The sequence below is a fragment of the Pseudophryne corroboree genome, chromosome 1, assembly GCF_028390025.1.
Source record: "Pseudophryne corroboree isolate aPseCor3 chromosome 1, aPseCor3.hap2, whole genome shotgun sequence".
NCBI classification, from domain to species: domain Eukaryota; kingdom Metazoa; phylum Chordata; class Amphibia; order Anura; family Myobatrachidae; genus Pseudophryne; species Pseudophryne corroboree.
In genome coordinates, this window is record NC_086444.1 from 402411722 (window position 1) to 402435072 (window position 23351).

Consider the following 23351-nt stretch of genomic DNA (forward strand, 5'->3'; position numbering starts at 1 on the left):
CTGGTACAACAGCTGGGAAAGGTCGCATCATGTTGCCTAGACTATACTCTACAAAGCAGCTGGTTGCAGGGCTTGTGGTGGGGTGGGCACGGAATGAATCGTTAATGGAACATCTCCTTTTGTCATTCTGGTTATCTTTAGAATCCCGCACTGAATCCTCCTAGGAATGAGAGGTGGGTGGAGCCATGTGGCATCTGTATGATTAACAAATACCCTTTTCACACACAGCTTCATGTTTTCTTTTTTTTATATATTTTGTTGGATAAATTATGATAAAGTAAAATCTGTTATGTGATATCAGTTACGTGAGATTTATCACATTATTGGATTTGTGAAGGACTAGCTGGTCCTTATTTTTGTCCTGATCGGAAAAAGCACAGGTTTATTTTTTCATGAAATTATGTAGAACCTGCAGTATCTTCATACTTTTATTAATTGTTGCTATTCACACAAACCTCCATGCAAAATCCTTTCTCCTCACTTATAATGCCGGCAAACCGGCTATTCCCACTTGTGGGTGTCCACGACACCCATAGAGTGGGAATAGTACTTGTGGAGTGCCACCGAGCCCGCTGTGTAGCGAGCCAGCAAGGGGCTCTGTTGCACTTGGCCATCCCCCCCACCCTTGCCGGCATTCTGGCAGTCGGGATCACTGAGCTCCGGTATCCCGACCACCGGCATTACAGCCCCAATCCTGTGTACCAAATGCCAAAAAGAAAAGCTCTTCAGAGTTTGGCCCCGTTAGTTTACACCATCTTCAGATGGTGTAAACTGCTTTAAGTCTTTGGAGGCTTACTAGCAGGAGTGATATCATCCGCTTCCCCCTCCTACAGCCCCCCTCCAGCTTCAACTCCGGATACTTACACAGTGTGCAGCGCAGTGTCAGATTTTCCTGGTGGAGTCTTTCACAAAATTCCGGGGAAGTAACTCGTAGGGACATCGGTGGTTATCACTACCGCTATCCCTGAGAGTTACACTTAGTATGAAACTGATTGTTAATCTCAGTAGTTATTCTGTGGCGTTCTGTTTGAAGTTTTTATGTACCGATTTTACGCCATAGTATGCTGAAGTTGTAGCAGTGATACTGGATATGCCCATAAAATTGTCCGGAATCTATACCTAAAACTTGTGCTTTTTCTCATTTTCTGTTTGAGTATTGTCCTAAAAATTGGGACATGGCAGTCATAAATATGATGGAATAGTGAGGAAACACTATGCTAAACATTACTATTCTCTATAGAACAGCACTACAAATTATGGGGGTAATTCCAAGTTGATCGTAGCAGAATTTTTTTTAGCAATTGAGCAAAACCATGTGCACTGCAGGGGAGGCAGATATAACATGCGCAGAAAGAGTTAGATTTGGGTGGGTTATTTTGTTTCTGTGCAGGGTAAATACTGGCTGCTTTATTTTTACACTGCAAATTAGATTGCAGATTGAACACACCCCACCCAAATCTAACTCTCTCTGCACATGTTATATCTGCCTCCCCTGCAGTGCACATGGGTGGTCATTCCGAGTTGTTCGCTCGCAAGCTGCTTTTAGCAGCTTTGCACACGCTAAGCCGCCGCCTACTGGGAGTGAATCTTAGCTTATCAAAATTGCGAACGAAAGATTCGCAAAATTGCGAAAAGACTTCTCTGTGCAGTTTCTGAGTAGCTCGAAACTTACTCTGCCAGTGCGATCAGTTCAGTGCTTGTCGTTCCTGGTTTGACGTCACAAACACACCCAGCGTTCGCCCAGACACTCCTCCGTTTCTCCAGCCACTCCCGCGTTTTTCCCAGAAACGGTAGCGTTTTTTCACACACTCCCATAAAACGGCCAGTTTCCGCCCAGAAACACCCACTTCCTGTCAATCACACTCCGATCACCAGAACGAAGAAAAAACCTCGTAATGCCGTGAGTTAAATACCTAACTGCATAGCAAATTTACTTGGCGCAGTCGCACTGCGGACATTGCGCATGCGCAGTAGCGGCTAATCGCTCCGTTGCGAAAAAAAAATAACGAGCGAACAACTCGAAATGACCCCCATGGTTTTGCCCAATTGCTAACAAAAATCCTGCTGCGATCAACTTGGAATTACCCCCTATGTCTGCAAATCAGAGATTATTGCAGTTGTGTGATGGATTGTGGCGGTGTAGCCTGACCTGACTAGAGACATTATGGGGTGGAATTCAAGTGCTGTGGATGCCCGGCTGCAGATGTATTGTACAGGTGTGGTAACGCCTACATTCCACATGATTTCCTGTTCTCTTCTGTGGAGTGCATGGCAAAATGTGCGATGTTGTTCAGTGAAATTTGCTATCAGAACTGGCAAATTGCATCTATTATGCTGAATTGAATTTCACTAACTAAGGGGTTATTTCACTCATTTACATTTACTAGTACTTTGGGAGAGGTGGTCTATTTTTCCACTTGGATTCCCTGTCCATTTCTGCATTAGACAAGGTCCTAGTACATAAATATCACTGGGGCCTGTGCTTCTCTTCAGTAGTGTTCCACCCGAGACATGGGAGAACAGTTAAAAAAATAAATAACAATTAATAAATTCAGAGTGGTAAACCCCTTTAGGTAGCACCATAGCTGGTTACATGAGCAATTGCTGTCCTCCTTAATAGTTTTGTATTCCTGTGAAACTATAATTCAATGTGATAGATTAATTGTTGAATCTAAGAGAATTTTTCAGGTATCACATTTATTTGCTGTGATGTGCGCAAACTTTTAATGAAGTGACAAAATAAATGCTGTCATCCTAATCTGCTTGAGGGAATTAATATGAAGAGGTTCAGTGCGGTAAACCTGTATACGCACTACGATATTGGGAAGCTTGAAATATGATATGTGATCATAATCTGAATGAAATTTCTCAGATAATTATTGGGCATGATGGTAAATGTCTGAAGGTCACAATTGGTTGTGTCTGCAGTGACGCTAGAAATGATCCAGCCACTTGGCCCATCTGTGAAATGACTGTATTCTGCCATATATAGCCCCTTGGATGTGCTGGGCTGTGGGATCTACAGTACCTGTATTGCTGCCTTAGGACTCATGTAATTATTTCACTGCTGTTAGGATGTTTGTGCCCAGACTGGTAAGAACTCAAGGACTAGCCCTAGTTTCTCTGACGTCCTAAGTGGATGCTGGGGACTCCGTCAGGACCAAGGGGGAATAGCGGCTCCGCAGGAGACAGGGCACAAAATTAAAAGTTTGACCACTAGGTGATGTGCACTGGCTCCTCCCCCTATGACCCTCCTCCAAGCCTCAGTTAGGTTTTTGTGCCCGGCCGAGAAGGGTGCAATCTAGGTGGCTCTCCTAAAGAGCTGCTTAGAATAAAAGTTTGTTAGGTTTTTTATTTTCAGTGAGTCCTGCTGGCAACAGGCTCACTGCAACGCGGGACTAAGGGGAGAAGAAGCGAACTCACCTGCGTGCAGGATGGATTGGCTTCTTAGGCTACTGGACACTAGCTCCAGAGGTACGATCACAGGTACAGCCTGGATGGGTCACCGGAGCCGCGCCGCCGGCCCCCTTACAGATGCTGAAGAAAGAAGAGGTCCAGAAATCGGCGGCTGAAGACGTCCCAGTCTTCTTAAGGTAGCGCACAGCACTGCAGCTGTGCGCCATTGCTCTCAGCACACTTCACACCGCGGTCACTGAGGGTGCAGGGCGCTGGGGGGGGGGCGCCCTGGGCAGCAATGTAATTACCTTTACTGGCTAAAAATACATCGCATATAGCCCCTGGGCTATATGGATGTATTTAACCCCCGCCAGGATTACAGAAAAAAACGGGAGAAGAGCCCGCCGTGAAGGGGGCGGGGCCTATCTCCTCAGCACACAGCGCCATTTTTCCCACACAGATCCGCTGGTGGGAAGGCTCCCAGGCTCTCCCCTGCACTGCACTACAGAAACAGGGTTAAAACAGAGAGGGGGGGCATATTTTGGCGATATTAATATATATTAAGCTGCTATAAGGGAAAACACTTATATAAGGTTATCCCTGTATAATTATAGCGCCTTGGTGTGTGCTGGCAAACTCTCCCTCTGTCTCCCCAAAGGGCTAGTGGGGTCCTGTCCTCTATCAGAGCATTCCCTGTGTGTGTGCTGTGTGTCGATACGTGTGTGTCGACAGGTATGAGGACGATGTTAGTGGAGGCGGAGCAATTGCCTGTAATGGGATGTCACCCCCTAGGGAGTCGACACCGGAATGGATGGCTTTATTTATGGAATTACGTGATAGTGTCAACACGCTACAAGGTCGGTTGACGATATGAGACGGCCGGCAAACCAATTAGTACCTGTCCAGGCGTCTCAAACACCGTCAGGGGCTTTAAAACGCCCATTACCTCAGTCGGTCGACATAGACACAGACACGGACACTGACTCCAGTGTCGACGGTGAAGAAACAAACGTATTTTCCTGTAGGGCCACACGTTACATAATCACGGCAATGAAGGAGGCGTTACATATTTCTGATACTACAAGTACCACAAAAATGGGTATTATGTGGGGTGTGAAAAAAACTACCTGTAGTTTTTCCTGAATCAGATAAATTGATTGAAGTGTGTGATGAAGCGTGGGTTACCCCCGATAGGAAGTTGCTAATTTCAAAGAAGTTATTGGCATTATACCCTTTCCTGCCAGAGGTTAGGGCGCGCTGGGAAACACCCCCTAGGGTAGATAAGGCGCTCACACGCTTATCAAAACAAGTGGCGTTACCGTCTCCTGATACGGCCGCCCTCAAAGATCCAGCTGATAGGAGGCTGGAAAATACTCTAAAAAGTATATACACACATACTGATGTTATACTGCGACCAGCAATCGCCCCAGCATGGATGTGCAGTGCTGGGGGGGTTTGGTCGGAATCTCTGACTGGAAATATTGATACCCTGAATAGCGACAATATTTTATTGACTATAGAGCATTTAAAGGATGCATTTTCTTTATATGCGAGATGCACAGAGGGATATTGGCACTCTGGCATCAAGGGTAAGTGCGCTGTCCATTTCTGCCAGAAGAAGTTTATGGACGCGACAGTGGTCAGGTGATGCGGATTCCAAGTGGCATATGGAAGTTTGCCGTATAAAGGGGAGGAATTATTTGGGGTCGGTCTATCGGACTTGGTGGCCACGGCAACAGCCGGAAAATCCACCTTTTTTTACCTCAGGTCACCTCCCAACAGAAAAAGACACCGTCTTTTCAGCCTCAGTCCTTTCGTTCTCATAAGAACAAGCGGGCAAAAGGCCATTCATATCTGCCCGAGGCAAAGGAAAGGGTAAGAGACTGCAGCAAGCAGCTCCTTCCCAGAAGCAGAAGCCTTCCCCCGCTTCTGGAAAGTCCTCAGCATGTCGCTGGGGCCCTACAAGCGGACTCAGGTCCGGTGGGGGGGTTGTCTCAAGAATTTCAGCGCGCAGTTGGCTCACTCGCAAGTCGACCCCTGGATCCTGCAGGTAGTATCACAGGGGTACAGATTGGAATTCGAGACGTCTCTTCCTCGCAGATTCCTGAAGTCTGCTTTACCAACATCTCCCTCCGACAGGGAGACGGTGTTGGAAGCTATTCACAAGCTGTATTCCCAGCAAGTAATAGTCAAGGTACCCCTACTACAACAAGGAAAGGGGTATTATTCCACGCTGTTTGTGGTACCGAAGCCGGACGGCTCGGTGAGACCTATTCTAAGTCTGAAATCTTTTGAACACTTACATACAAAGGTTCAAGTTCAAGATGAAATCACTCAGAGCAGTGATAGCGAATCTGGAAGAAGGGGACTTTATGGTGTCCTGGGACATCAAGGATGCTTACCTCCATGTCCCAATTTGCCCTTCACACCAAGGGTACCTCAGGTTCGTGGTACAAAACTGTCACTATCAGTTTCAGACGTTGCCGTTTGGATTGTCCACGGCACCCCGGGTCTTTACCAAGGTAAAGGCTGAAATGATGATTCTACTTCAAAGAAAAGGCGTATTAATTATCCCTTACTTGAACGTTCTCCTGATAAGGGCAAGATCCAGAGAACAGTTAGAGGTCGCAGTAGCACTATACCAAGTAGTGCTACAACAGCACGGGTGGATTCTAAATATTCCAAAATCCCAGCTGATCCCGACAACACGTCTGCTGTTCCTAGGGATGATTCTGGACACAGTTCAGAAAAAGGTTTTTCTCCCGGAGGAGAAAGCCAGGGAGTTATCCGAGCTAGTCAGGAACCTCCTAAAACCAAGAAAAGTGTCAGTGCATCAATGCACAAGAGTCCTGGGTAAATGATGGCTTCTTACGAAGCGATTCCATTCGGCAGATCCCACGCAAGAACCTTTCAATGGGATCTGCTGGACAAATGGTCCGGATCGCATCTTCAGATGCATCAGCGGATAGCCCCGTCTCCAAGGACAAGGGGGTCTCTTCTGTGGTGGTTGCAGAGTGCTCACCTTTTTGGAGGGCCGCAGATTCGGCATTCAGGACTGGGTCCTGGTGACCACGAATGCCAGCCTGAGAGGCTGGGGAGCAGTCACACAGGGAAGAAATTTCCAGGGAGTGTGGTCAAGCCTGGAGACTTCACTTCACATAAATATACTGGAGCTAAGGGCAATTTACAATGCTCTAAGCCTGGCAAGACCTCTGCTTCAGGGTCAGCCGGTGTTGATCCAGTAGGACAACACCACGGCAGTCGCCCACGTAAACAGACAGGGCGACACAAGAAGCAGGAGGGCAATGGCAGAAGCTGCAAGGATTTTTCGCTGGGCAGAAAATCATGTGATAGCACTGTCAGCAGTGTTCATTCCGGGAGTGGACAACTGGGAAGCAGACTTCCTCAGCAGACACGATCACCACCCGGGAGAGTGGGGACTTCACCCAGAAGTCTCCCACATGATTGTGAACCGTTGGGAAAAACCAAAGGTGGACATGATGGCGTCCCGCCTCAACAAAAAACTGGACAGGTATTGCGCCGGGTCAAGAGACCCTCAGGCAATAGCTGGGGACGCATTGGTAACACCATGGGTGTACCAGTCAATGTATGTGTTCCCCCCTCTGCCTCTCATACCCAAGGTACTGAGAATTATAAGGCGAAGGGGAGTAAGAACGATACTCGTGGCTCCGGATTGGCCAAGAAGGACTTGGTACCCGGAACTTCAAGAGATGCGCACGGAGGATCCGTGCACTCTACCTCTAGACTTACCGCGGCTGCGTTTGACGGCATGGCGGTTGAAAGCCGGATCCTGAAGGAGAGGGCTCCGACGGAGGAATTTCAACTGGGTCGATTCCTACATTTCCTGCAAACAGGATTGTCTATGGGCCTCAAATTGGGGTCCATTAAGGTTCAAATTTCGGCCCTGTCGATTTTCTTCCAGAAAGAATTGGCTTCAGTTCCTGAAGTCCAAGCTTTTATCAAAGGAGTACTACATATACAGCCCGGTTGTGCCTCCAGTGGCACCGTGGGATCTCAATGTAGTTTTGGGATTTCTCAAATCCCATTGGTTTGAGCCACTCAAATCGGTGGATTTGAAATATCTTACATGGAAAGTGACCATGCTACTGGCCCTGGCTTCGGCCAGGAGAGTGTAAGAATTGGCGGCTTTATCGTACAAAAGCCCATATCTGATTTTCCATTGGGACAGGGCAGAACTGCGGACGCGTCCTCAGTTTCTCCCTAAGGTGGTATCAGCGTTTCACCTGAACCAACCTATTGTGGTGCCTGCGGCTTCTAGCGACTTGGAGGACTCCAAGTTGTTCGACGTTGTCAGAGCCTTAAAAATATATATATATATATATTAAAGGATGGCTGGAGTCAGAAAGGCTGACTCGCTGTTTATACTGTATGCACCCAACAAGCTGGGTGTTCCTGCGTCTAAGCAGACGATTGCTCGTTGGATTTGTAGCAAAATTCAACTTGCGCATTCTGTGGCAGGCCTGCCACAGCCAAAATCTGTAAATGCCCACTCCACAAGGAAGGTGGGCTCACCTTGGGCGGCTGCCCGAGGGGTCTCGGCATTACAACGATGCCGAGCAGCTAAGTGGTCAGGGGAGAACACGTTTGTAAAATTCTACAAATTTGATACCCTGGCTAAGGAGGACCTGGAGTTCTCTCATTCGGTGCTGCAGAGTCATCCGCACTCTCCCGCCCGTTTGGGAGCTTTGGCATAATCCCCATGGTCCTGACGGAGTCCCCAGCATCCACTTAGGACGTCAGAGAAAATAAGAATTTACTTACCGATAATTCTATTTCTCGTAGTCCGTAGTGGATGCTGGGCGCCCATCCCAAGTGCGGATTGTCTGCAATACTTGTACATAGTTATTGTTACAAAAATCGGGTTATTATTGTTGGAAGCCATCTTTTCAGAGGCTCCTCTGTTATCATGCTGTTAACTGGGTTCAGATCTCAAGTTGTACAGTGTGATTGGTGTGGCTGGTATGAGTCTTACCCGGGATTCAAAATCCTTCCTTATTGTGTACGCTCGTCCGGGCACAGTATCCTAACTGAGGCTTGGAGGAGGGTCATAGGGGGAGGAGCCAGTGCACACCACCTAGTGGTCAAACTTTTAATTTTGTGCCCTGTCTCCTGCGGAGCCGCTATTCTCCCTTGGTCCTGACGGAGTCCCCAGCATCCACTACGGACTACGAGAAATAGAATTATCGGTAAGTAAATTCTTATTTTTTATTCTTTAAGAAATTATCCTAATTCGGCAAAACAAATAATAGTTTGAAAAGGAATAGGTTAGGTCCTCTTGTAAAAGCTTACATTTCAGTGTTCTTTTAAACCATGGCTGGAAAAGCCTATGGGGGATATTCAATTAGTGGCGAGTTTTCCAGTTGTCTGAAAACCAGCATTAATTCGACTGTTTGCCATTCAATAGCGGGCATTTTCGATTTTTTTTTTTTTTTTTTTTGGGTCGAATCGGCATAGGCGAAAATGGACCAAAAACCTGTTCAACGCCCGCAAATTTGATAACACACGTGGATCTGCGGTGAATTCTCCAATCCACGTCGTTTTCGCCTGGGCGGATTTTTCAACAAGTTTAAAAATCGGAACGGGCTTTGAATACGTCGAATGGGCGGAAAGTGCCATTTTTTTTCCAACTGTTCGAAAAAAAACGGCACTAATTGAAGACCCCCTTTTGAAGGAAAAATATTTTAAAAACAATAATAAAAGTTTTGCTGCTGTATAGGTCTGATGTTACTGTTTCTAGACCTCAGTTGATATTTCTTAACTGGCTACATGCTCTTTCCTTACGAGTTTAGATTGAGGCATTGAAGCATAAATGAATGTACTAGTTTGTAATGTTTTATTTTACAGATCCTCGTTGGGCATCAATTAACAGAGGTGTCTTGATATGCGACGAATGCTGTAGTGTACACCGAAGCCTGGGGCGGCACATCTCTCAAGTGAGGCATCTAAAACACACGTCATGGCCCCCCACCCTGCTGCAGGTAATGGGTCATGCTTGGTTACTGAGCAATTCAGTGGTCTAGTCACAGTGATGGCCATGTGTGTGTTTTATAAATACAGTAGATGTTTCTACATGATGGGACCTTGTCGGACCTCTTCTATTGTTGCTTTCTCTTACGTCCTAGAGGATGCTGGAGACTCCGTAAGGACCATGGGGTATAGACGGCTCCACAGGAGACATGGGCACTGTAAAGACTTTAGAATGGGTGTGCACTGGCTCCTCCCTCTATGCCCCTCCTCCAGACCTCAGTTAGTTCCAGTGCCCAGTGGAGACTGGATGCACTGCAGGGGAGCTCTCCTGAGTTTCTCTGAAAATACTTTTTTGTTAGGTTTTTTATTTTCAGGGAGCACTGCTGGCAACAGGCTCCCTGCATCGTGGGACTGAGGGGAGAGAAGCAGACCTACTTAAATGATAGGCTATGCTTCTTAGGCTACTGGACACCATTAGCTCCAGAGGGTCGGAACGCAGGTCTCCCCCTCGCCGTTCGTCCCGGAGCCGCGCCGCCGTCCTCCTCGCAGAGCCGGAAGATAGAAGCCGGGTGAGTATAAGAAGAAAGAAGACTTCAAAGGTGGCAGAAGACTTCAGATCTTCACTGAGGTAACGCGCAGCGGTAACGCTGCGCGCCATTGCTCCCACATACACACACAGGCACAGCATGGGTGCAGGGCGCCGGGGGGGGGCGCCCTGGGCAGCAATAAACACCTCAATTTACTCTGGCAGCAAGTTTAGATACTGCAGGGGCAGTATGTTATAAAACCCCCGCCAGTATAAAGATATGAGCGGGACCGAAGCCCGCCGTCGAGAGGGCGGGGCTTGATCCTCCAGCACTAACCAGCGCCATTTTCTCCACAGCATGCTGCAGAGAATCTGCTCCCGGACTCTCCCCTGCTGAACACAGTAACGGGGCAAAAATGAGGGGGGGGCACATTATTTGGTGCAAATATATGTTATAAGCGCTATTTAGACTGGGACTTTTGTTTTCAGTATATTGTGGCGCTGGGTGTGTGCTGGCATACTCTATCTCTCCAAAGGGCCTTATTGTGGGTCAGTCCCCATATTTCAGTTATCCCAGTGTGTGTGGGGGTGTCAGTACGTGTGTGTCGACATGTCTGAGGCGGAAGGCTTGTTTAGGGAGGATGCAGAGCAGATGGTGATCGTGTCTCCGTAGGCACAGCCGACACCGGATTGGGTGGACATGTGGAATGTTTTAAATGCTAATGTGAATTTATTACATAAGAGATTGGACGAAGCAGTGTCCAGGGATAGAGCAGGGAGTCAATCAATAGCTTTGACTGTGTCACAAGACCCATCAGGGTCACATAAACGTACCCTTTCCCAGATAGCAGACACTGATACCGACACGGATTCCGACTCCAGTGTCGACTATGATGATGCACGGTTACACCCAAGGGTGGCCAAGAGCATTCATTATATGATTATTGCAATAAAAGATGTTTTGCATATCACAGAGGACCACTCTGTCCCTGACCACTCTGTCCCTGACCCTGCGTGTTTAAGGAAAAGAAACCTGAGGTAACGTCTCCCCCATCTCATGAGCTGAACGCCTTATTTGAAAAAGCTTGGGAAACTCCAGACAAACTGCAGATTCCCAAGTGAATTATCATAGCGTATCCTTTTCCTGCGACGGACAGGTTACGGTGGAAATCCTCGCCCACGGTGGACAAGACCTTGACGCGCTTGTCCAAGAAGGTTGCATTACCGTCCCCGGACGCGGCAACCGTCAAGGATCCTGCGGTTCGCAGAACGGGTGCCCTGCTGAGACTGGCAGGGGCATCGGCATGGGTGGGTACCGCTATTGCAGCGGGGGCAGATTACTTCTCATCTGACATAGACATCCTAGATAAAGATAGTATTTTGTTGACCTTGGATCACATTGAGGACACAGCCTTATATATGAGGGATGCTGCGAGAGATTTTGGGCTGTGAGGTTCAAGAGCCAATGCCATGGCAGTTTCTGCTAGACGGTCCCTGTGGACCCGTCAATGGACAGGTGATGCGGATTCAAGGAGACATATGGAGGCTTTGCCTTACAAAGGTGAAGTGTTATTGGGAGGGCCTCGCAGGCCTGGTTTCCAAGGCTACCGCGGGTAAGTTCTTCTTTTTTTTGCCTTAAGTTCCCCCACTGCAAAAGAAAACTCCTCAATACCAGATGCAGTCCTTTCGGGCGCATAAGTTCAAAAAGGGTCGGGGCTCTTCCTTCCTCGCCAGAGGTAGAGGGAAAAGAACTCCAGCTACGGCTAGTTCCAAGGAACAAAAGTCCTCCCCGGCCTCTACAAAATCCACCGCATGACGCTGGGGCTCCGCTGAGGGAGTCCGCACCGGCGGGGGCACGTCTTCGGCTCTTCAGCCAAGTCTGGGTTCAGTCGGACTTGGATCCTTGGGTGATCGATATAGTATCCCAAGGCTACAAACTGGAGTTCGAAGATGTGCCTCCACGCCGATTTTTCAAAACAGCCTGGCCAGCTTCCCCCCCCAGAGAGGGAAATAGTTTCAGCTGCCATACAAAAGCTGTGTCAACAGCAGGTGATTATCAAGGTTCCCCTAGTGCAACAGGGGAAAGGGTTTTATTCAACCCTATTTGTGGTTCCGAAGGCGGATGGTTCGGTCAGACCAATTCTGGATCTAAAATCCCTGGACCTATATTGGAAAAGGTTCAAATTCAAGATGGAATCTCTCCGGGCAGTGATCTCCAGCCTGGAAGGGGGGGATTTTATGGTCTCACTGGACATAAAGGATACATACCTTCATGTCCCCATATATCCGCCTCATCAGGCGTACCTGAGATTCGCTGTACAGGATTGTCATTACCAGTTTCAGACGTGCCGTTTGGGCTTTCCACGGCCCCGAGAAATTTCACCAAGGTAATGGCGGAAATGATGGTGCGACTGCGCAAGCAAGGAGTCACAATTGTCCCATACTTGGACGATCTCCTGATAAAGGCAAGATCAAGAGATCAGTTGCTAAAAAGCGTGTCGCTCTCCCTGAGAGTAATACAACAACACGGCTGGATTCTGAATCTACCAAAGTCGCAGTTGGTTCCGACAACTCGGCTGTCATTTTTGGGCATGGTTCTGGACACGGGAAAAAAAAGAGGGTTTTTATCCCAGTGGAAAAAGCCCAGGAGCTCCAGCACATGGTCAAGGACCTGCTAAAACCAAAAAGAGTGTCAGTTCATCAATGCACTCGAGTATTGGGAAAGATGGTGGCGGCCTACAAGGCCGTTCCGTTCCGCAGGTTCCATGTGAGAACTTTTCAGTGGGCCCTTCTGGACAAGTGGTCAGGGTCCCATCTACAAATGCATCGGAGGATAAGCCTGTCCCCTAGGGCCAGGGTATCTCTCTTGTGGTGGCTCCAGATCAATTTACTGGAGTTAAGGGCCATATACAAAGGCCTACTACTAGCGGGGAATCTTCTTCGCGACCTACCCGTTCTGGTTCAGTTAGACAACATCACAGCCGTGGCGCATGTAAACCGCCAGGGCGGGACAAGGTGCAGAGCAGCAATGGCAGAAGCCACCGGGATTCTTCGCTGGGCGGAAAATCATGTAAGTGGTCTGTCAGCAGTCTTCTTTCCGGGAGTAGACAACTGGGAAGCAGACTTCCTCAGCAGACACGATCTCCATCCAGGAGTGTGGGGGCTTCATCAAGAGGTCTTTGCAGAGGTAACAAGTCGTTGGGGACTTCCTCAAATAGACATGATGGCATCACGCCTCAACAAGAAGCTTCGGACGTATTTTTCCAGGTCGAGAGACCCTCAGGCAGTGGCGGTGGACGCCCTAGTGACACCGTCGGTGTTTCAGTCGGTCTATGTGTTTCCCCCACTTCCACTCATCTCAAAAGTATTGAGAATCGTGAGAAAAACAAGAGTGCAGACAATTCTCATTGTCCCAGTTTGGCCTCGAAGGGCCTGGTATTCAGATCTTCAGGAAATGCTCAGAAGATCCGTGACCTCTTCCTCCCAGGGAGGACCTATTGCAAGAGTGGCCCTGTGTGTTCCAAGACTTGCCGCGGTTACGTTTGACGGCATGACGGTTGAACACCAAATCCTAGCTAGGAAAGGTATTCCGGGGGAAGTCATCCCTACTCTGATCAAGGCTAGGAAGGAAGTAACGGCGAAGCATTATCACCGTATCTGGGGAAAATATGTATATTGGTGTGAAGCCAAGAATGCTCCTACGGAGGATTTTCAGCTGGGTCGTTTTCTCCACTTCCTGCAGACACGAGTGGATATGGGCCTCAAGTTAGGCTCCATTAAGGTGCAGATATCAGCTTTATCTATTTTCTTTTAGAAGGAATTGGCTTCTCTCCCAGAAGTCCAGACTTTTGTAAAGGGAGTGCTGCACATCCAGCCACCTTTTGTGCCCCCAGTGGCACCGTGGGACCTTAACGTGGTGTTACAGTTCCTTAAATCACACTGGTTTGAACCTCTTCAAACGGTTGACTTAAATTTTCTCACTTGGTAAGTAGTCATGTTGTTGACCTTGGCATCTGCAAGGCAGGTGTCCGAATTGGCGGCTTTGTCTCACAAGAGCCCCTATCTGATTTTCCACGTGGATCGGGCGGAGTTAAGATCTCGCCCTCAGTTTCTACCTTAGGTGGTTTCGTCGTTTCATATGAACCAACCTATTGTGGTGCCTGTGGCTACGGGTGACTTGGAGGATTCCAAGTCCCTTGAGGTAGTCAGGGCCTTATAAATTTATGTAGCCAGGACGGCTAGAGTTAGGAAAACAGAGGCACTGTTTGTCCTGCAGGCAGCCAACGAGGTTGGCGCTCCTGCTTCAAGGCAGACTATTGCTCGCTGGATCTGTAATACGATTTAGCAGGCTCAGGCTACGGTTGGATTGCCGTTACCGAATTCGAAAAAAGGCCCATTCCACTAGGAAGGTGGGCTCTTCTTGGGCAGCTGCCCGAGGTGTCTCGGCAGTACAGCTTTGCCGAGCAGCTACTTGGTCGGGTTCAAACACTTTTGCAAAATTCTACAAGTTTGATAACCTGGCCGATGAGGACCTCCTGTTTGCTCAATCGGTGCTGCAGAGTCATCCGCGCACTCCCGCCCGGTTTGGAGCTTTGGTATAATCCCCATGGTCCTTACGGAGTCCCCAGCATCCTCTAGGAGGTAAGAGAAAATAAGATTTTAAACCTACCGGTAAATCTTTTTGTCCTAGTCCGTAGAGGATGCTGGGCGCCCGTCTCGGTGCGGACAAATTCTGCAAGGCTTGTATATAGTTGTTGCTGACATAAGGGTTATGTTACAGTTGAGATCAGTCTTTGGCTGATGCTGTTTGGCTCATACTGTTAACTGGTTTGGTTCATTCCATGTTGTACGGTATGTATGGTGTGGGCTGGTATGTATCTTGCCCTTAGATTAACAAAAATCCTTTCCTCGTACGGTCAGTCTCCTCTGGGCACAGTCCTAACTGAGGTCTGGAGGAGGGGCATAGAGGGAGGAGCCAGTGCACACCCATTCTAAAGTCTTTACAGTGCCCATGTCTCCTGCGGAGCCGTCTATACCCCATGGTCCTTACGGAGTCCCCAGCATCCTCTACGGACTACGAGAAAAAGATTTACCGGTAGGTTTAAAATCTTATTTTTTATATCAGATTGCAGAGGTGATCTAGATAAGTATGCTATAATATCATTTGTGTTTTGCTCGGTTACAATTCCATTGGAGAACAAACTGAAATGTATGAAGGCTTGAGCTACTGGCACTGTAACAAGTATTAGGTCTATTTTCATTTTTATTTGGTCTCATTTTTATTTTCCATTGGCTTATCTTTGTTACTTTTCTTACAAATAATCAAATAGTAATGTGTTTGGGTGCCCAAACTCTGCTCACCCAGTAGTTTGAATGGGTTTAGCTGCAAGGTAATGCAATATTGTGTTATATTTATGCAATCTTATATATGATTTGGCAGAAAATTGAAACCTAGATCACCACCATCATTTCGGTGTAAACCTTGTCTCATCAAAAAATAGGGAAGGTGCTTTTTTTGCTTTACTTTTTTTTTTAATTTGTGGAAAGGATGAGTGCGTAACTGTAGAGTGAAATTAGTCATCTGGAAGCAGTTATGGATCAGCCAAGGCCAAAAAGAGGCTGAGGTAGGGAATGAGGGAAAAAGGTGGGTGAACATGTGGCCGGAGTGGGAATGGAGTAGAGCAGTGGTTTCCAAATTCAGGGGTAAATGTATTATTCTCCGTTATGGAGAAGTGCTATCAGTGTACGTTATGTGCACTGATGCCACTGCTGTAATACATGGGGAGAAGCAGTATGTGCAATAACGCCTCTATCATTCGGCGCTGATATCTGCAAGATAGCTCCCTGATACGCAGGGCATTGTATGAATGTTCAGTGGCACTGATCTTTCCGACACCTGCAGGAATCAATTTTGTCAGCTGCAGGTGTCGTTGCCCATGCACCACAGCAGGGACTGTTCTGTCCCTGGCTGCGGTGGCTGCTTGTGAGATCTCACAAAAGCGATATCCCTGGAGTCAGCCAGAGGGAGATGCACAGTGCATCAACACTAAGCTGATCAGCTGTGCGCTCTAGCGGATATCACTGGAAGGGGTAGCTTTGCGAGATCTCCCATGCAGCCCTGAGTCGGCAGCCGCCACAGACAGGGACAATGCTCTCCTTACTGTGGTGAATGGGTAATGACACCTGCAGCTGTCAAAATCAAAAGCTGCAGGTGTTGGAACGATCAGTAGTACAGTAGTTATACATTGCCTGGCTTATCGGTGTGATATAGACAGGGGTGCCCTGTCATGTACCACACACCAGCAAATTCATACTTGGGGGAGAAGTGGTATAGCACACATAACATGCACTGGTAACACGTCTCCCTCATACAGACGAATAATACATCTACCCCTGAGTTTAGGAACCACTTAAATAGAGGATAAGGGAGAATAATGGAAGGGATAAAGGTAGAGTGGATGCGCTGTTTGGTTGCGCCAATCAAGCTGATGTGATGTTTGTGTTCTTAGTAGCCTTGGTCAAATTCACAATATATTTGTGCAAATGTTGATGATTCCACTAAATGTTCTGTAACTTTAAATTTGATAATTACTACTGCTGTGTACTTATAGGCCAGGTATTTTGTATATAAATACCTGGAATATACTCTGTCATTTAGGAAGAGAGACCATTTCAGCAGGTGCATGCGTGTGGATTATTAGATATACACTAAAAAGGTCTACAGTAAATAGGTCTACCCCTAATGGTAGACATGCATTAGGTTGATAGGGTTAAAAAGTCGATATAGAATAGGTAGACCGTAGGAAAGGTTGACAGTGTCAAAAGATCGACATGGAAATGGTTGACACAATTTCTCTTACGTCCTAGAGGATGCTGGAGACTCCGTAAGGACCATGGGGTATAGACGGGCTCCGCAGGAGACATGGGCACTCTAAGACTTTAGAAAGGGTGTGCACTGGCTCCTCCCTCTATGCCCCTCCTCCAGACCTCGGTTAGATCCTGTGCCCAGAGGAGACTGGATGCACTGCAGGGAAGCTCTACTGAGTTTCTCTGAAAATACTTTTGTTAGGTTTTTTATTTTCAGGGAGCACTGCTGGCAACAGGCTCCCTGCATCGTGGGACTGAGGGGAGAGAAGCAGACCTACTTAAATGATAGGCTCTGCTTCTTAGGCTACTGGACACCATTAGCTCCGGAGGGTCGGAACACAGGTGTCGTCCTCACTGTTCGTCCCGGAGCCGCGCCGTCGTCCTCCTCCCAGAGCCGGAAGATAGAAGCCCGGTGAGTATAAGAAGAAAGAAGACTTCACAGGCGGCATATGACTTCAGATCTTCACTGAGGTACCGCGCAGCGGTCACGCTGCGCACCATTGCTCCCACACTCACACACACATAAGGCACTGTCAGGGTGCAGGGCGCAGGGGGGGCGCCCTGGACAGCAATAATAACCTCAGGGGACACTGGCCAGCATAATAGATACTGCGGAGGCAGTATATTACAAAACTCCCGCCAGTATAAAGAATTTGAGCGGGACCGAAGCCCGCCGTTGAGGGGCGGAGCTTGATCCTCCAGCACTAACCAGCGCCATTTTCTCCACAGCAAGCTGCAGAGAAGCTGCTCCCCGGACTCTCCCCTGCTGAACACAAGTACAGAGGGCAAAAACAAGGGGGGGGCACATTTAATTGGCGCAGTAAGTGTATTATATATCTATAAAAGCACTGTACAGACTGGGACTTTGTTTCAGTGTCCAGTGGCGCTGGGTGTGTGCTGGCATACTCTCTCTCTGTCTCTCCAAGGGTCCTTATTGGGGGGCTGTCCCCATATTTGTATATCCCAGTGTGTGTGGGGGTGTCAGTACGTGTGTGTCGGCATGTCTGAAGCAGAAGGCTCGTTTAGGGAGGAGGCAGAGAAGATGATTGTGGTGTCTCCGTCGGCCCCGCCGACACCTGATTGGTTGGATATGTGGAATGTTTTAAATGCAAATGTGACTTTATTACATAAAAGATTGGACAAAGCAGAGTCCAGGGAAAAAGCTGGGAGTCAATCCATGGCTTTGACTGTGTCACAAGGCCCTTCGGCGTCTCATAAACGTCCCCTTTCCCAGATAGCAGACACTGATACCGACACGGATTCTGACTCCAGTGTCGACTATGATGATGCGAGGTTACACCCAAGGGTGGCCAAGAGCATTCATTATATGATTATTGCAATAAAAGATGTTTTGCATATCAGAGGACCCCTCTGTCCCTGACACGAGGGTCTGCATGTTTAAGGAAAAGAAACCTGAGGTAACGTCTCCCCCATCTCATGAGCTGAACGCCTTATTTGAAAAAGCTTGGGAAACTCCAGACAAACTGCAGATTCCCAAGAGAATTATTATGGCGTATCCTTTCTCCTCACAGGACAGGTTACGATGGGAATCCTCGCCCACGGTGGACAAGGCTTTAACGCGCTTGTCCAAAAAGGTGGCGCTACCATCTCCAGACACGGCAACCCTCAAGGATCCTGCTGATCGCAGACAGGAAACTACCTTAAAATCAATTTATACGCATACGGGTGCCTTGCTCAGACCGGCAGTAGCGTCGGCATGGGTGGGTAGTGCAATTGCTGCATGGGCAGATAACTTGTCATCTGACATTGACACCCTAGATAAGGATAGCATTTTGTTGACCTTGGGTCACATTAAAGACGCAGCGTTGTATATGAGAGAGGCTGCGAGTGACATTGGGCTGTTGGGTTCAAGAGCCAATGCCATGGCAATTTCTGCTAGACGGTCCCTGTGGACCCGCCAATGGACGGGTGATGCCGATTCAAAAAGACATATGGAAACTTTACCTTACAAAGGTGAGATTTTATTTGGGGAGGGCCTCGTGGACCTGGTTTCCACGGCTACCGCGGGTAAGTCTTCTTTTTTGCCTTATGTTCCCCCACAGCAAAAGAAAACGCCTCAATATCAGATGCAGTCCTTTCGGTCGCATAAGTTCAGAAAGGGACGGGGCTCTTCCTTCATCGCCAGAGGCAAAGGTAGAGGGAAAAGAACGCCTGCTACGGCTAGTTCCCAGGAACAAAAGTCGTCCCCGGCCTCTACAAAATCCACCGCATGACGCTGGGGCACCGCATGACTGAACCAGGTCTGGGTTCAGTCGGATTTGGATCCTTGGGCGATCGAAATTGTATCCCAAGGCTACAAGTTGGAGTTCGAAGAAGTGCCTCCTCGCCGATTTTTCAAATCGGCTTTGCCAGCTTCTCCCCCAGAGAGGGAAATAGTTTCAGCTGCCATTCAAAGGCTGGGTCAACAGCAAGTGATTATCAAAGTTCCCCTATTGCAACAGGGAACAGGGAAAAGGGTACTATTCAACCCTGTTTGTGGTCCCGAAGCCGGATGGCTCGGTCAGACCCATTCTGAATCTAAAATCCCTGAACCTGTATTTGAAAAGGTTCAAATTCAGGATGGAATCTCTCCGGGTAGTGATCTCCAGCCTGGAAGGGGGGGATTTTATGGTATCACTAGACATAAAGGATGCATACCTTCATGTCACCATTTGTCCCCCTCATCAGGCGTACCTGCGATTCGCTGTACAGGATTGTCATTACCAGTTTCAGACTTTGCCGTTTGGGCTTTCCACGGCCCCGATGATTTTCACCAAGGTAATGGCGGAAATGATGGTGCTCCTGCGCAGGCAAGGAGTCACAATTATCCCATACTTGGACGATCTCCTGATAGAAGCGAGATCGAGAGATCAATTACTGAAAAGCGTGTCGCTTTCCCTGAGAGTGCTGCAGCAACAAGGCTGGATTCTAAATCTTCCAAAGTCGCAGTTGATTCTGACAACTCTGATATCATTTTTGGGTATGATTCTGGACACGGAAATGAAGAGGGTTTTTCTCCCAACGGAAAAAGCCAAGGAACTCCAGAACATGGTCAGGGACCTGCTAAAACCAAGAAGAGTGTCAGTTCATTAATGCACTCGAGTATTGGGAAAAATGGTGCCGGCCTACGAGGCCATCCCCTTCGGCAGGTTCCATGCGAGAACGTTTCAGTGGGACCTTCTGGACAAGTGATCGGGGTCCCATCTACAAATACATCCGAAAATAAGCCTGTCCCCCAGGGCCAGGGTGTCTCTCCTGTGGTGGCTTCAGAGTGCTCACCTCCTAGAGCAGTCACACAAGGACGACATTTTCAGGGACTGTGGTCAAGCCAGGAGGCTTGTCTACACATCAACGTGCTGGAATTAAAGGCCATATACAACTGCCTACGACAAGCGGAGAATCTTCTTCGCAACCTACCCGTTCTGATTCAGTTAGACAATGTCACAGCCGTGGTGCATGTAAACCGCCAAGGCGGGACAAGGAGCAGAGTGGCAATGGCGGAAGCCACCAGTATTCTTTGCTGGGCGGAAAATCACGGAAGCGCTCTGTCAGCATTCTTCATTCCGGGAGTGGACAACTGGGAAGCAGACTTCCTCAGCAGACACGAACTCCATCCAGGAGAGTGGGGTCTTCATCAAGAAGTTTTCGCAGAGATAACAAGTCGTTGGGGACTTCCTCAATAGACATGATGGCGTCACGCCTCAACAAGAAACTTTGGAGGTATTGTTCCAGGTCGAGGGACCCTCAGGCAGTAGCGGTGGACGCCCTGGTGACACCATGGGTTTTTCAGTCGGTATATGTGTTCCCTCTTCCGCTCATCTCAAAAATATTGAGAATCGTAAGACGAACAAGAGTGCAGACAATACTCATTCTTCAGGATTGGCCTCGAAGGGCCTGGTATTCAGATCTTCAGGAAATGATCGTATAAGATCCGTGGCCTCTTCCTCCCAGCTAGGACCTGTTGCAACAGGGGCCCTGTGTGTTCCAAGACTTACCGCGGTTACGTTTGACGGCATGGCGGTTGAACACCAAATCCTAGCTAGGAAAGGTATTCCAGGGGAAGTCATCCCTACTCTGATCAAAGCTAGGAAGGAGGTAACGGCGAGGCATTATCACCGTATCTGGAGGAAATATGTGTCTTGGTGTGAAGCCAAGAATGCTCCTACGGAAGATTTTCAGCTGGGTCGTTTTCTCCATTTTCTACAGGCAGGAGTGGATATGGGCTTAAAGTTAGGCTCCATTAAGGTGCAGATTTCGGCCTTATCTATATTCTTTCAGAAGGAATTGGCTTTTCTCCCAGAAGTCCAGACTTTTTTGTAAAGGGAGTGCTGCACATCCAACCTCCTTTTGTGCCCCCAGTGGCACCGTGGGACCTTTAACGTGGTGTTACAGTTCCTTAGGTCACACTGGTTTGAACCTCTTCAAACAGTTGAATTAAAATTTCTCACGTGTTAAGTGGTCATGTTGTTGGCCTTGGCATCTGCGAGGCGGGTGTCCGAATTGGCGGCCTTGTCTCACAGGAGCCCCTATCTGATTTTCCATGTGGATCGAGCGGAGTTGAGAACTCGTCCTCTATTTCTACCTAAGGTGGTTTCGTTGTTTCATATGAACCAACCTATTGTGGTGCCTGTGGCTACGGATTCCAAGTCCCTTGATGTAGTCAGGGCCTTAAAAATTGACGTAGCCAGGACTGATTTACGCAGTCACACTTTTGACGTTATCTTACTCTTAAGAGATATAGATAAGTTGACATGTATGTTGATACATAGATACCATTTTATCCTTACTGACCAACGGTGGTGGAATACGATAGTGTGGATTTTTTTTCTTAAATTAAATATTCATTAAAAGTTATGTTTTAATAATTTCATATTAACAAATTTATACAAGAGTGCACCCATACAAGAGTCTTCTGTAAGCCAATTTTCTCCTAAATCATAATGACAACAGAAACTACCCAAATGACCCTGATCAAAAGTTTACATACCCTGGAGATTGTGGCCTGATAACATGCACACAAGTTGACACAAACGGATTTGAATGGCTACTAAAGGTAACCATCCTCACCTGTGATCTGTTTTCTTGTAATCAGTGTGTGTGTTTAAAAGGTCAGTGAGTTTCTGGACTCCTGAAAGACCCTTGCATCTTTCATCCAGTGCTGCACTGACATGTCTGGATTCTGAGTCATGGTGAAAGCAAAAGAATTGTCAAAGGATCTGCGGGAAAAGTTAATTGAACTGTATAAAACAGGAAAGACATATAAAAAGATATCCAAGCAATTGAGAATGCCAACCAGCAGTGTTCAAAATCTAATTAAGAAGTGGAAAATGAGGGATTCTGTGGTAACCAAATCACGGTCAGATAGACCAACAAAAATTTCAGCCACAACTACCAGGAAAGTTGTTCGGGATGCAAAGAAAATTCCACAAATAACTTCAGCTGAAATACAGGACTCTCTGAAAAAAAGTGGTGTGGTTGTTTCAAGATGCACAATAAGGAGGCATTTGAAGAAAAATGGGCTGCATGGTCGAGTCGCCAGAAGAAAGCTATTTGCTATGCAAATGCCACAAAACATCCCGCTTACTATACTCCAAACAGCACAGAGACAAGCCTCAAAACTTCTGGAACAAAGTCATTTGGAGTGATGAGACCAAAATTTACCTTTTTGGCCATAACCATAAACGTTACATTTGGAGAGGAGTCAACAAGGCCTATGATGAAAGGTACACCATTCCTACTGTGAAACACGGAGGTGGATCGCTGATGTTTTGGGGATGTGTGAGCTACAAAGGCAATGGAAACTTGGCCAAAATTGATGGCAAGATGAATGCAGCATGTTATCAGAAAATACTGGAGGAAAATTTGCACTCAGCCCGGAAGCTGCGCATGGGACGTACTTGGACGTTCCAACATGACAATGATCCAAAACACAAGGCCAAGTCGACCTGTCATTAGCTACAGCAGAATAAAGTGAAGGTTCTGGAGTGGCCATCTCAGTCTCCTGACCTCAATATCATTTAGCCACTCTGGGGAGATCTCAAACGTGCAGTTCATGCAAGACAGGCCAAGAATTTACAGCAACTGGAGGCTTTTTGCCAAGAAGAATGGGCAGCTTTACCATCTGAGAAAATAAAGAGCCTCATCCACAACTACCACAAAAGACTTCAAGCTGTCATTGATGTTAAAGCGGGCAATACACAGTATTAAGAACTGAGGTATGTAAACTTTTGATCAGGGTCATTTGGGTAGTTTCTGTTGTCATTATGATTTAGAAAGAGTAAACACAGTTGTTTGACAATAAATGGCTTCACCCAACCACTAACCATGAATGAAAGAAAAGTTTGTGAGTTATCATTCATATTCTCTGACAAATGGCCAGAAAATCACAAATTCTGCTAGGGTATGTAAACTTATGAGCACAACTGTAGATTTCTGTCTCTAGCTCCTAACAACAGTGAGCTAAATACATTTCTTGCGTTACATTGATCAATTAACATTTTCTCCAGAGAGTCTCATAGTGCAGCTATACCCACATTAATATACATTAATATAT

At 47.4% G+C, this 23351-nt stretch overlaps 1 protein-coding gene across 1 annotated transcript in view; it reads left to right on the forward strand.

The window, feature by feature from the left end:
- GIT2 (GIT ArfGAP 2) overlaps positions 1 to 23351 on the forward strand; it is a 195537-nt gene that overhangs the window by 52174 nt on the left and 120012 nt on the right. The window contains exon 3 of the mRNA XM_063938779.1: positions 9283 to 9416. Within this exon, the coding sequence (XP_063794849.1) occupies positions 9283 to 9416 (134 nt within the window). The remainder of the gene's footprint in view (positions 1 to 9282; positions 9417 to 23351) is intronic.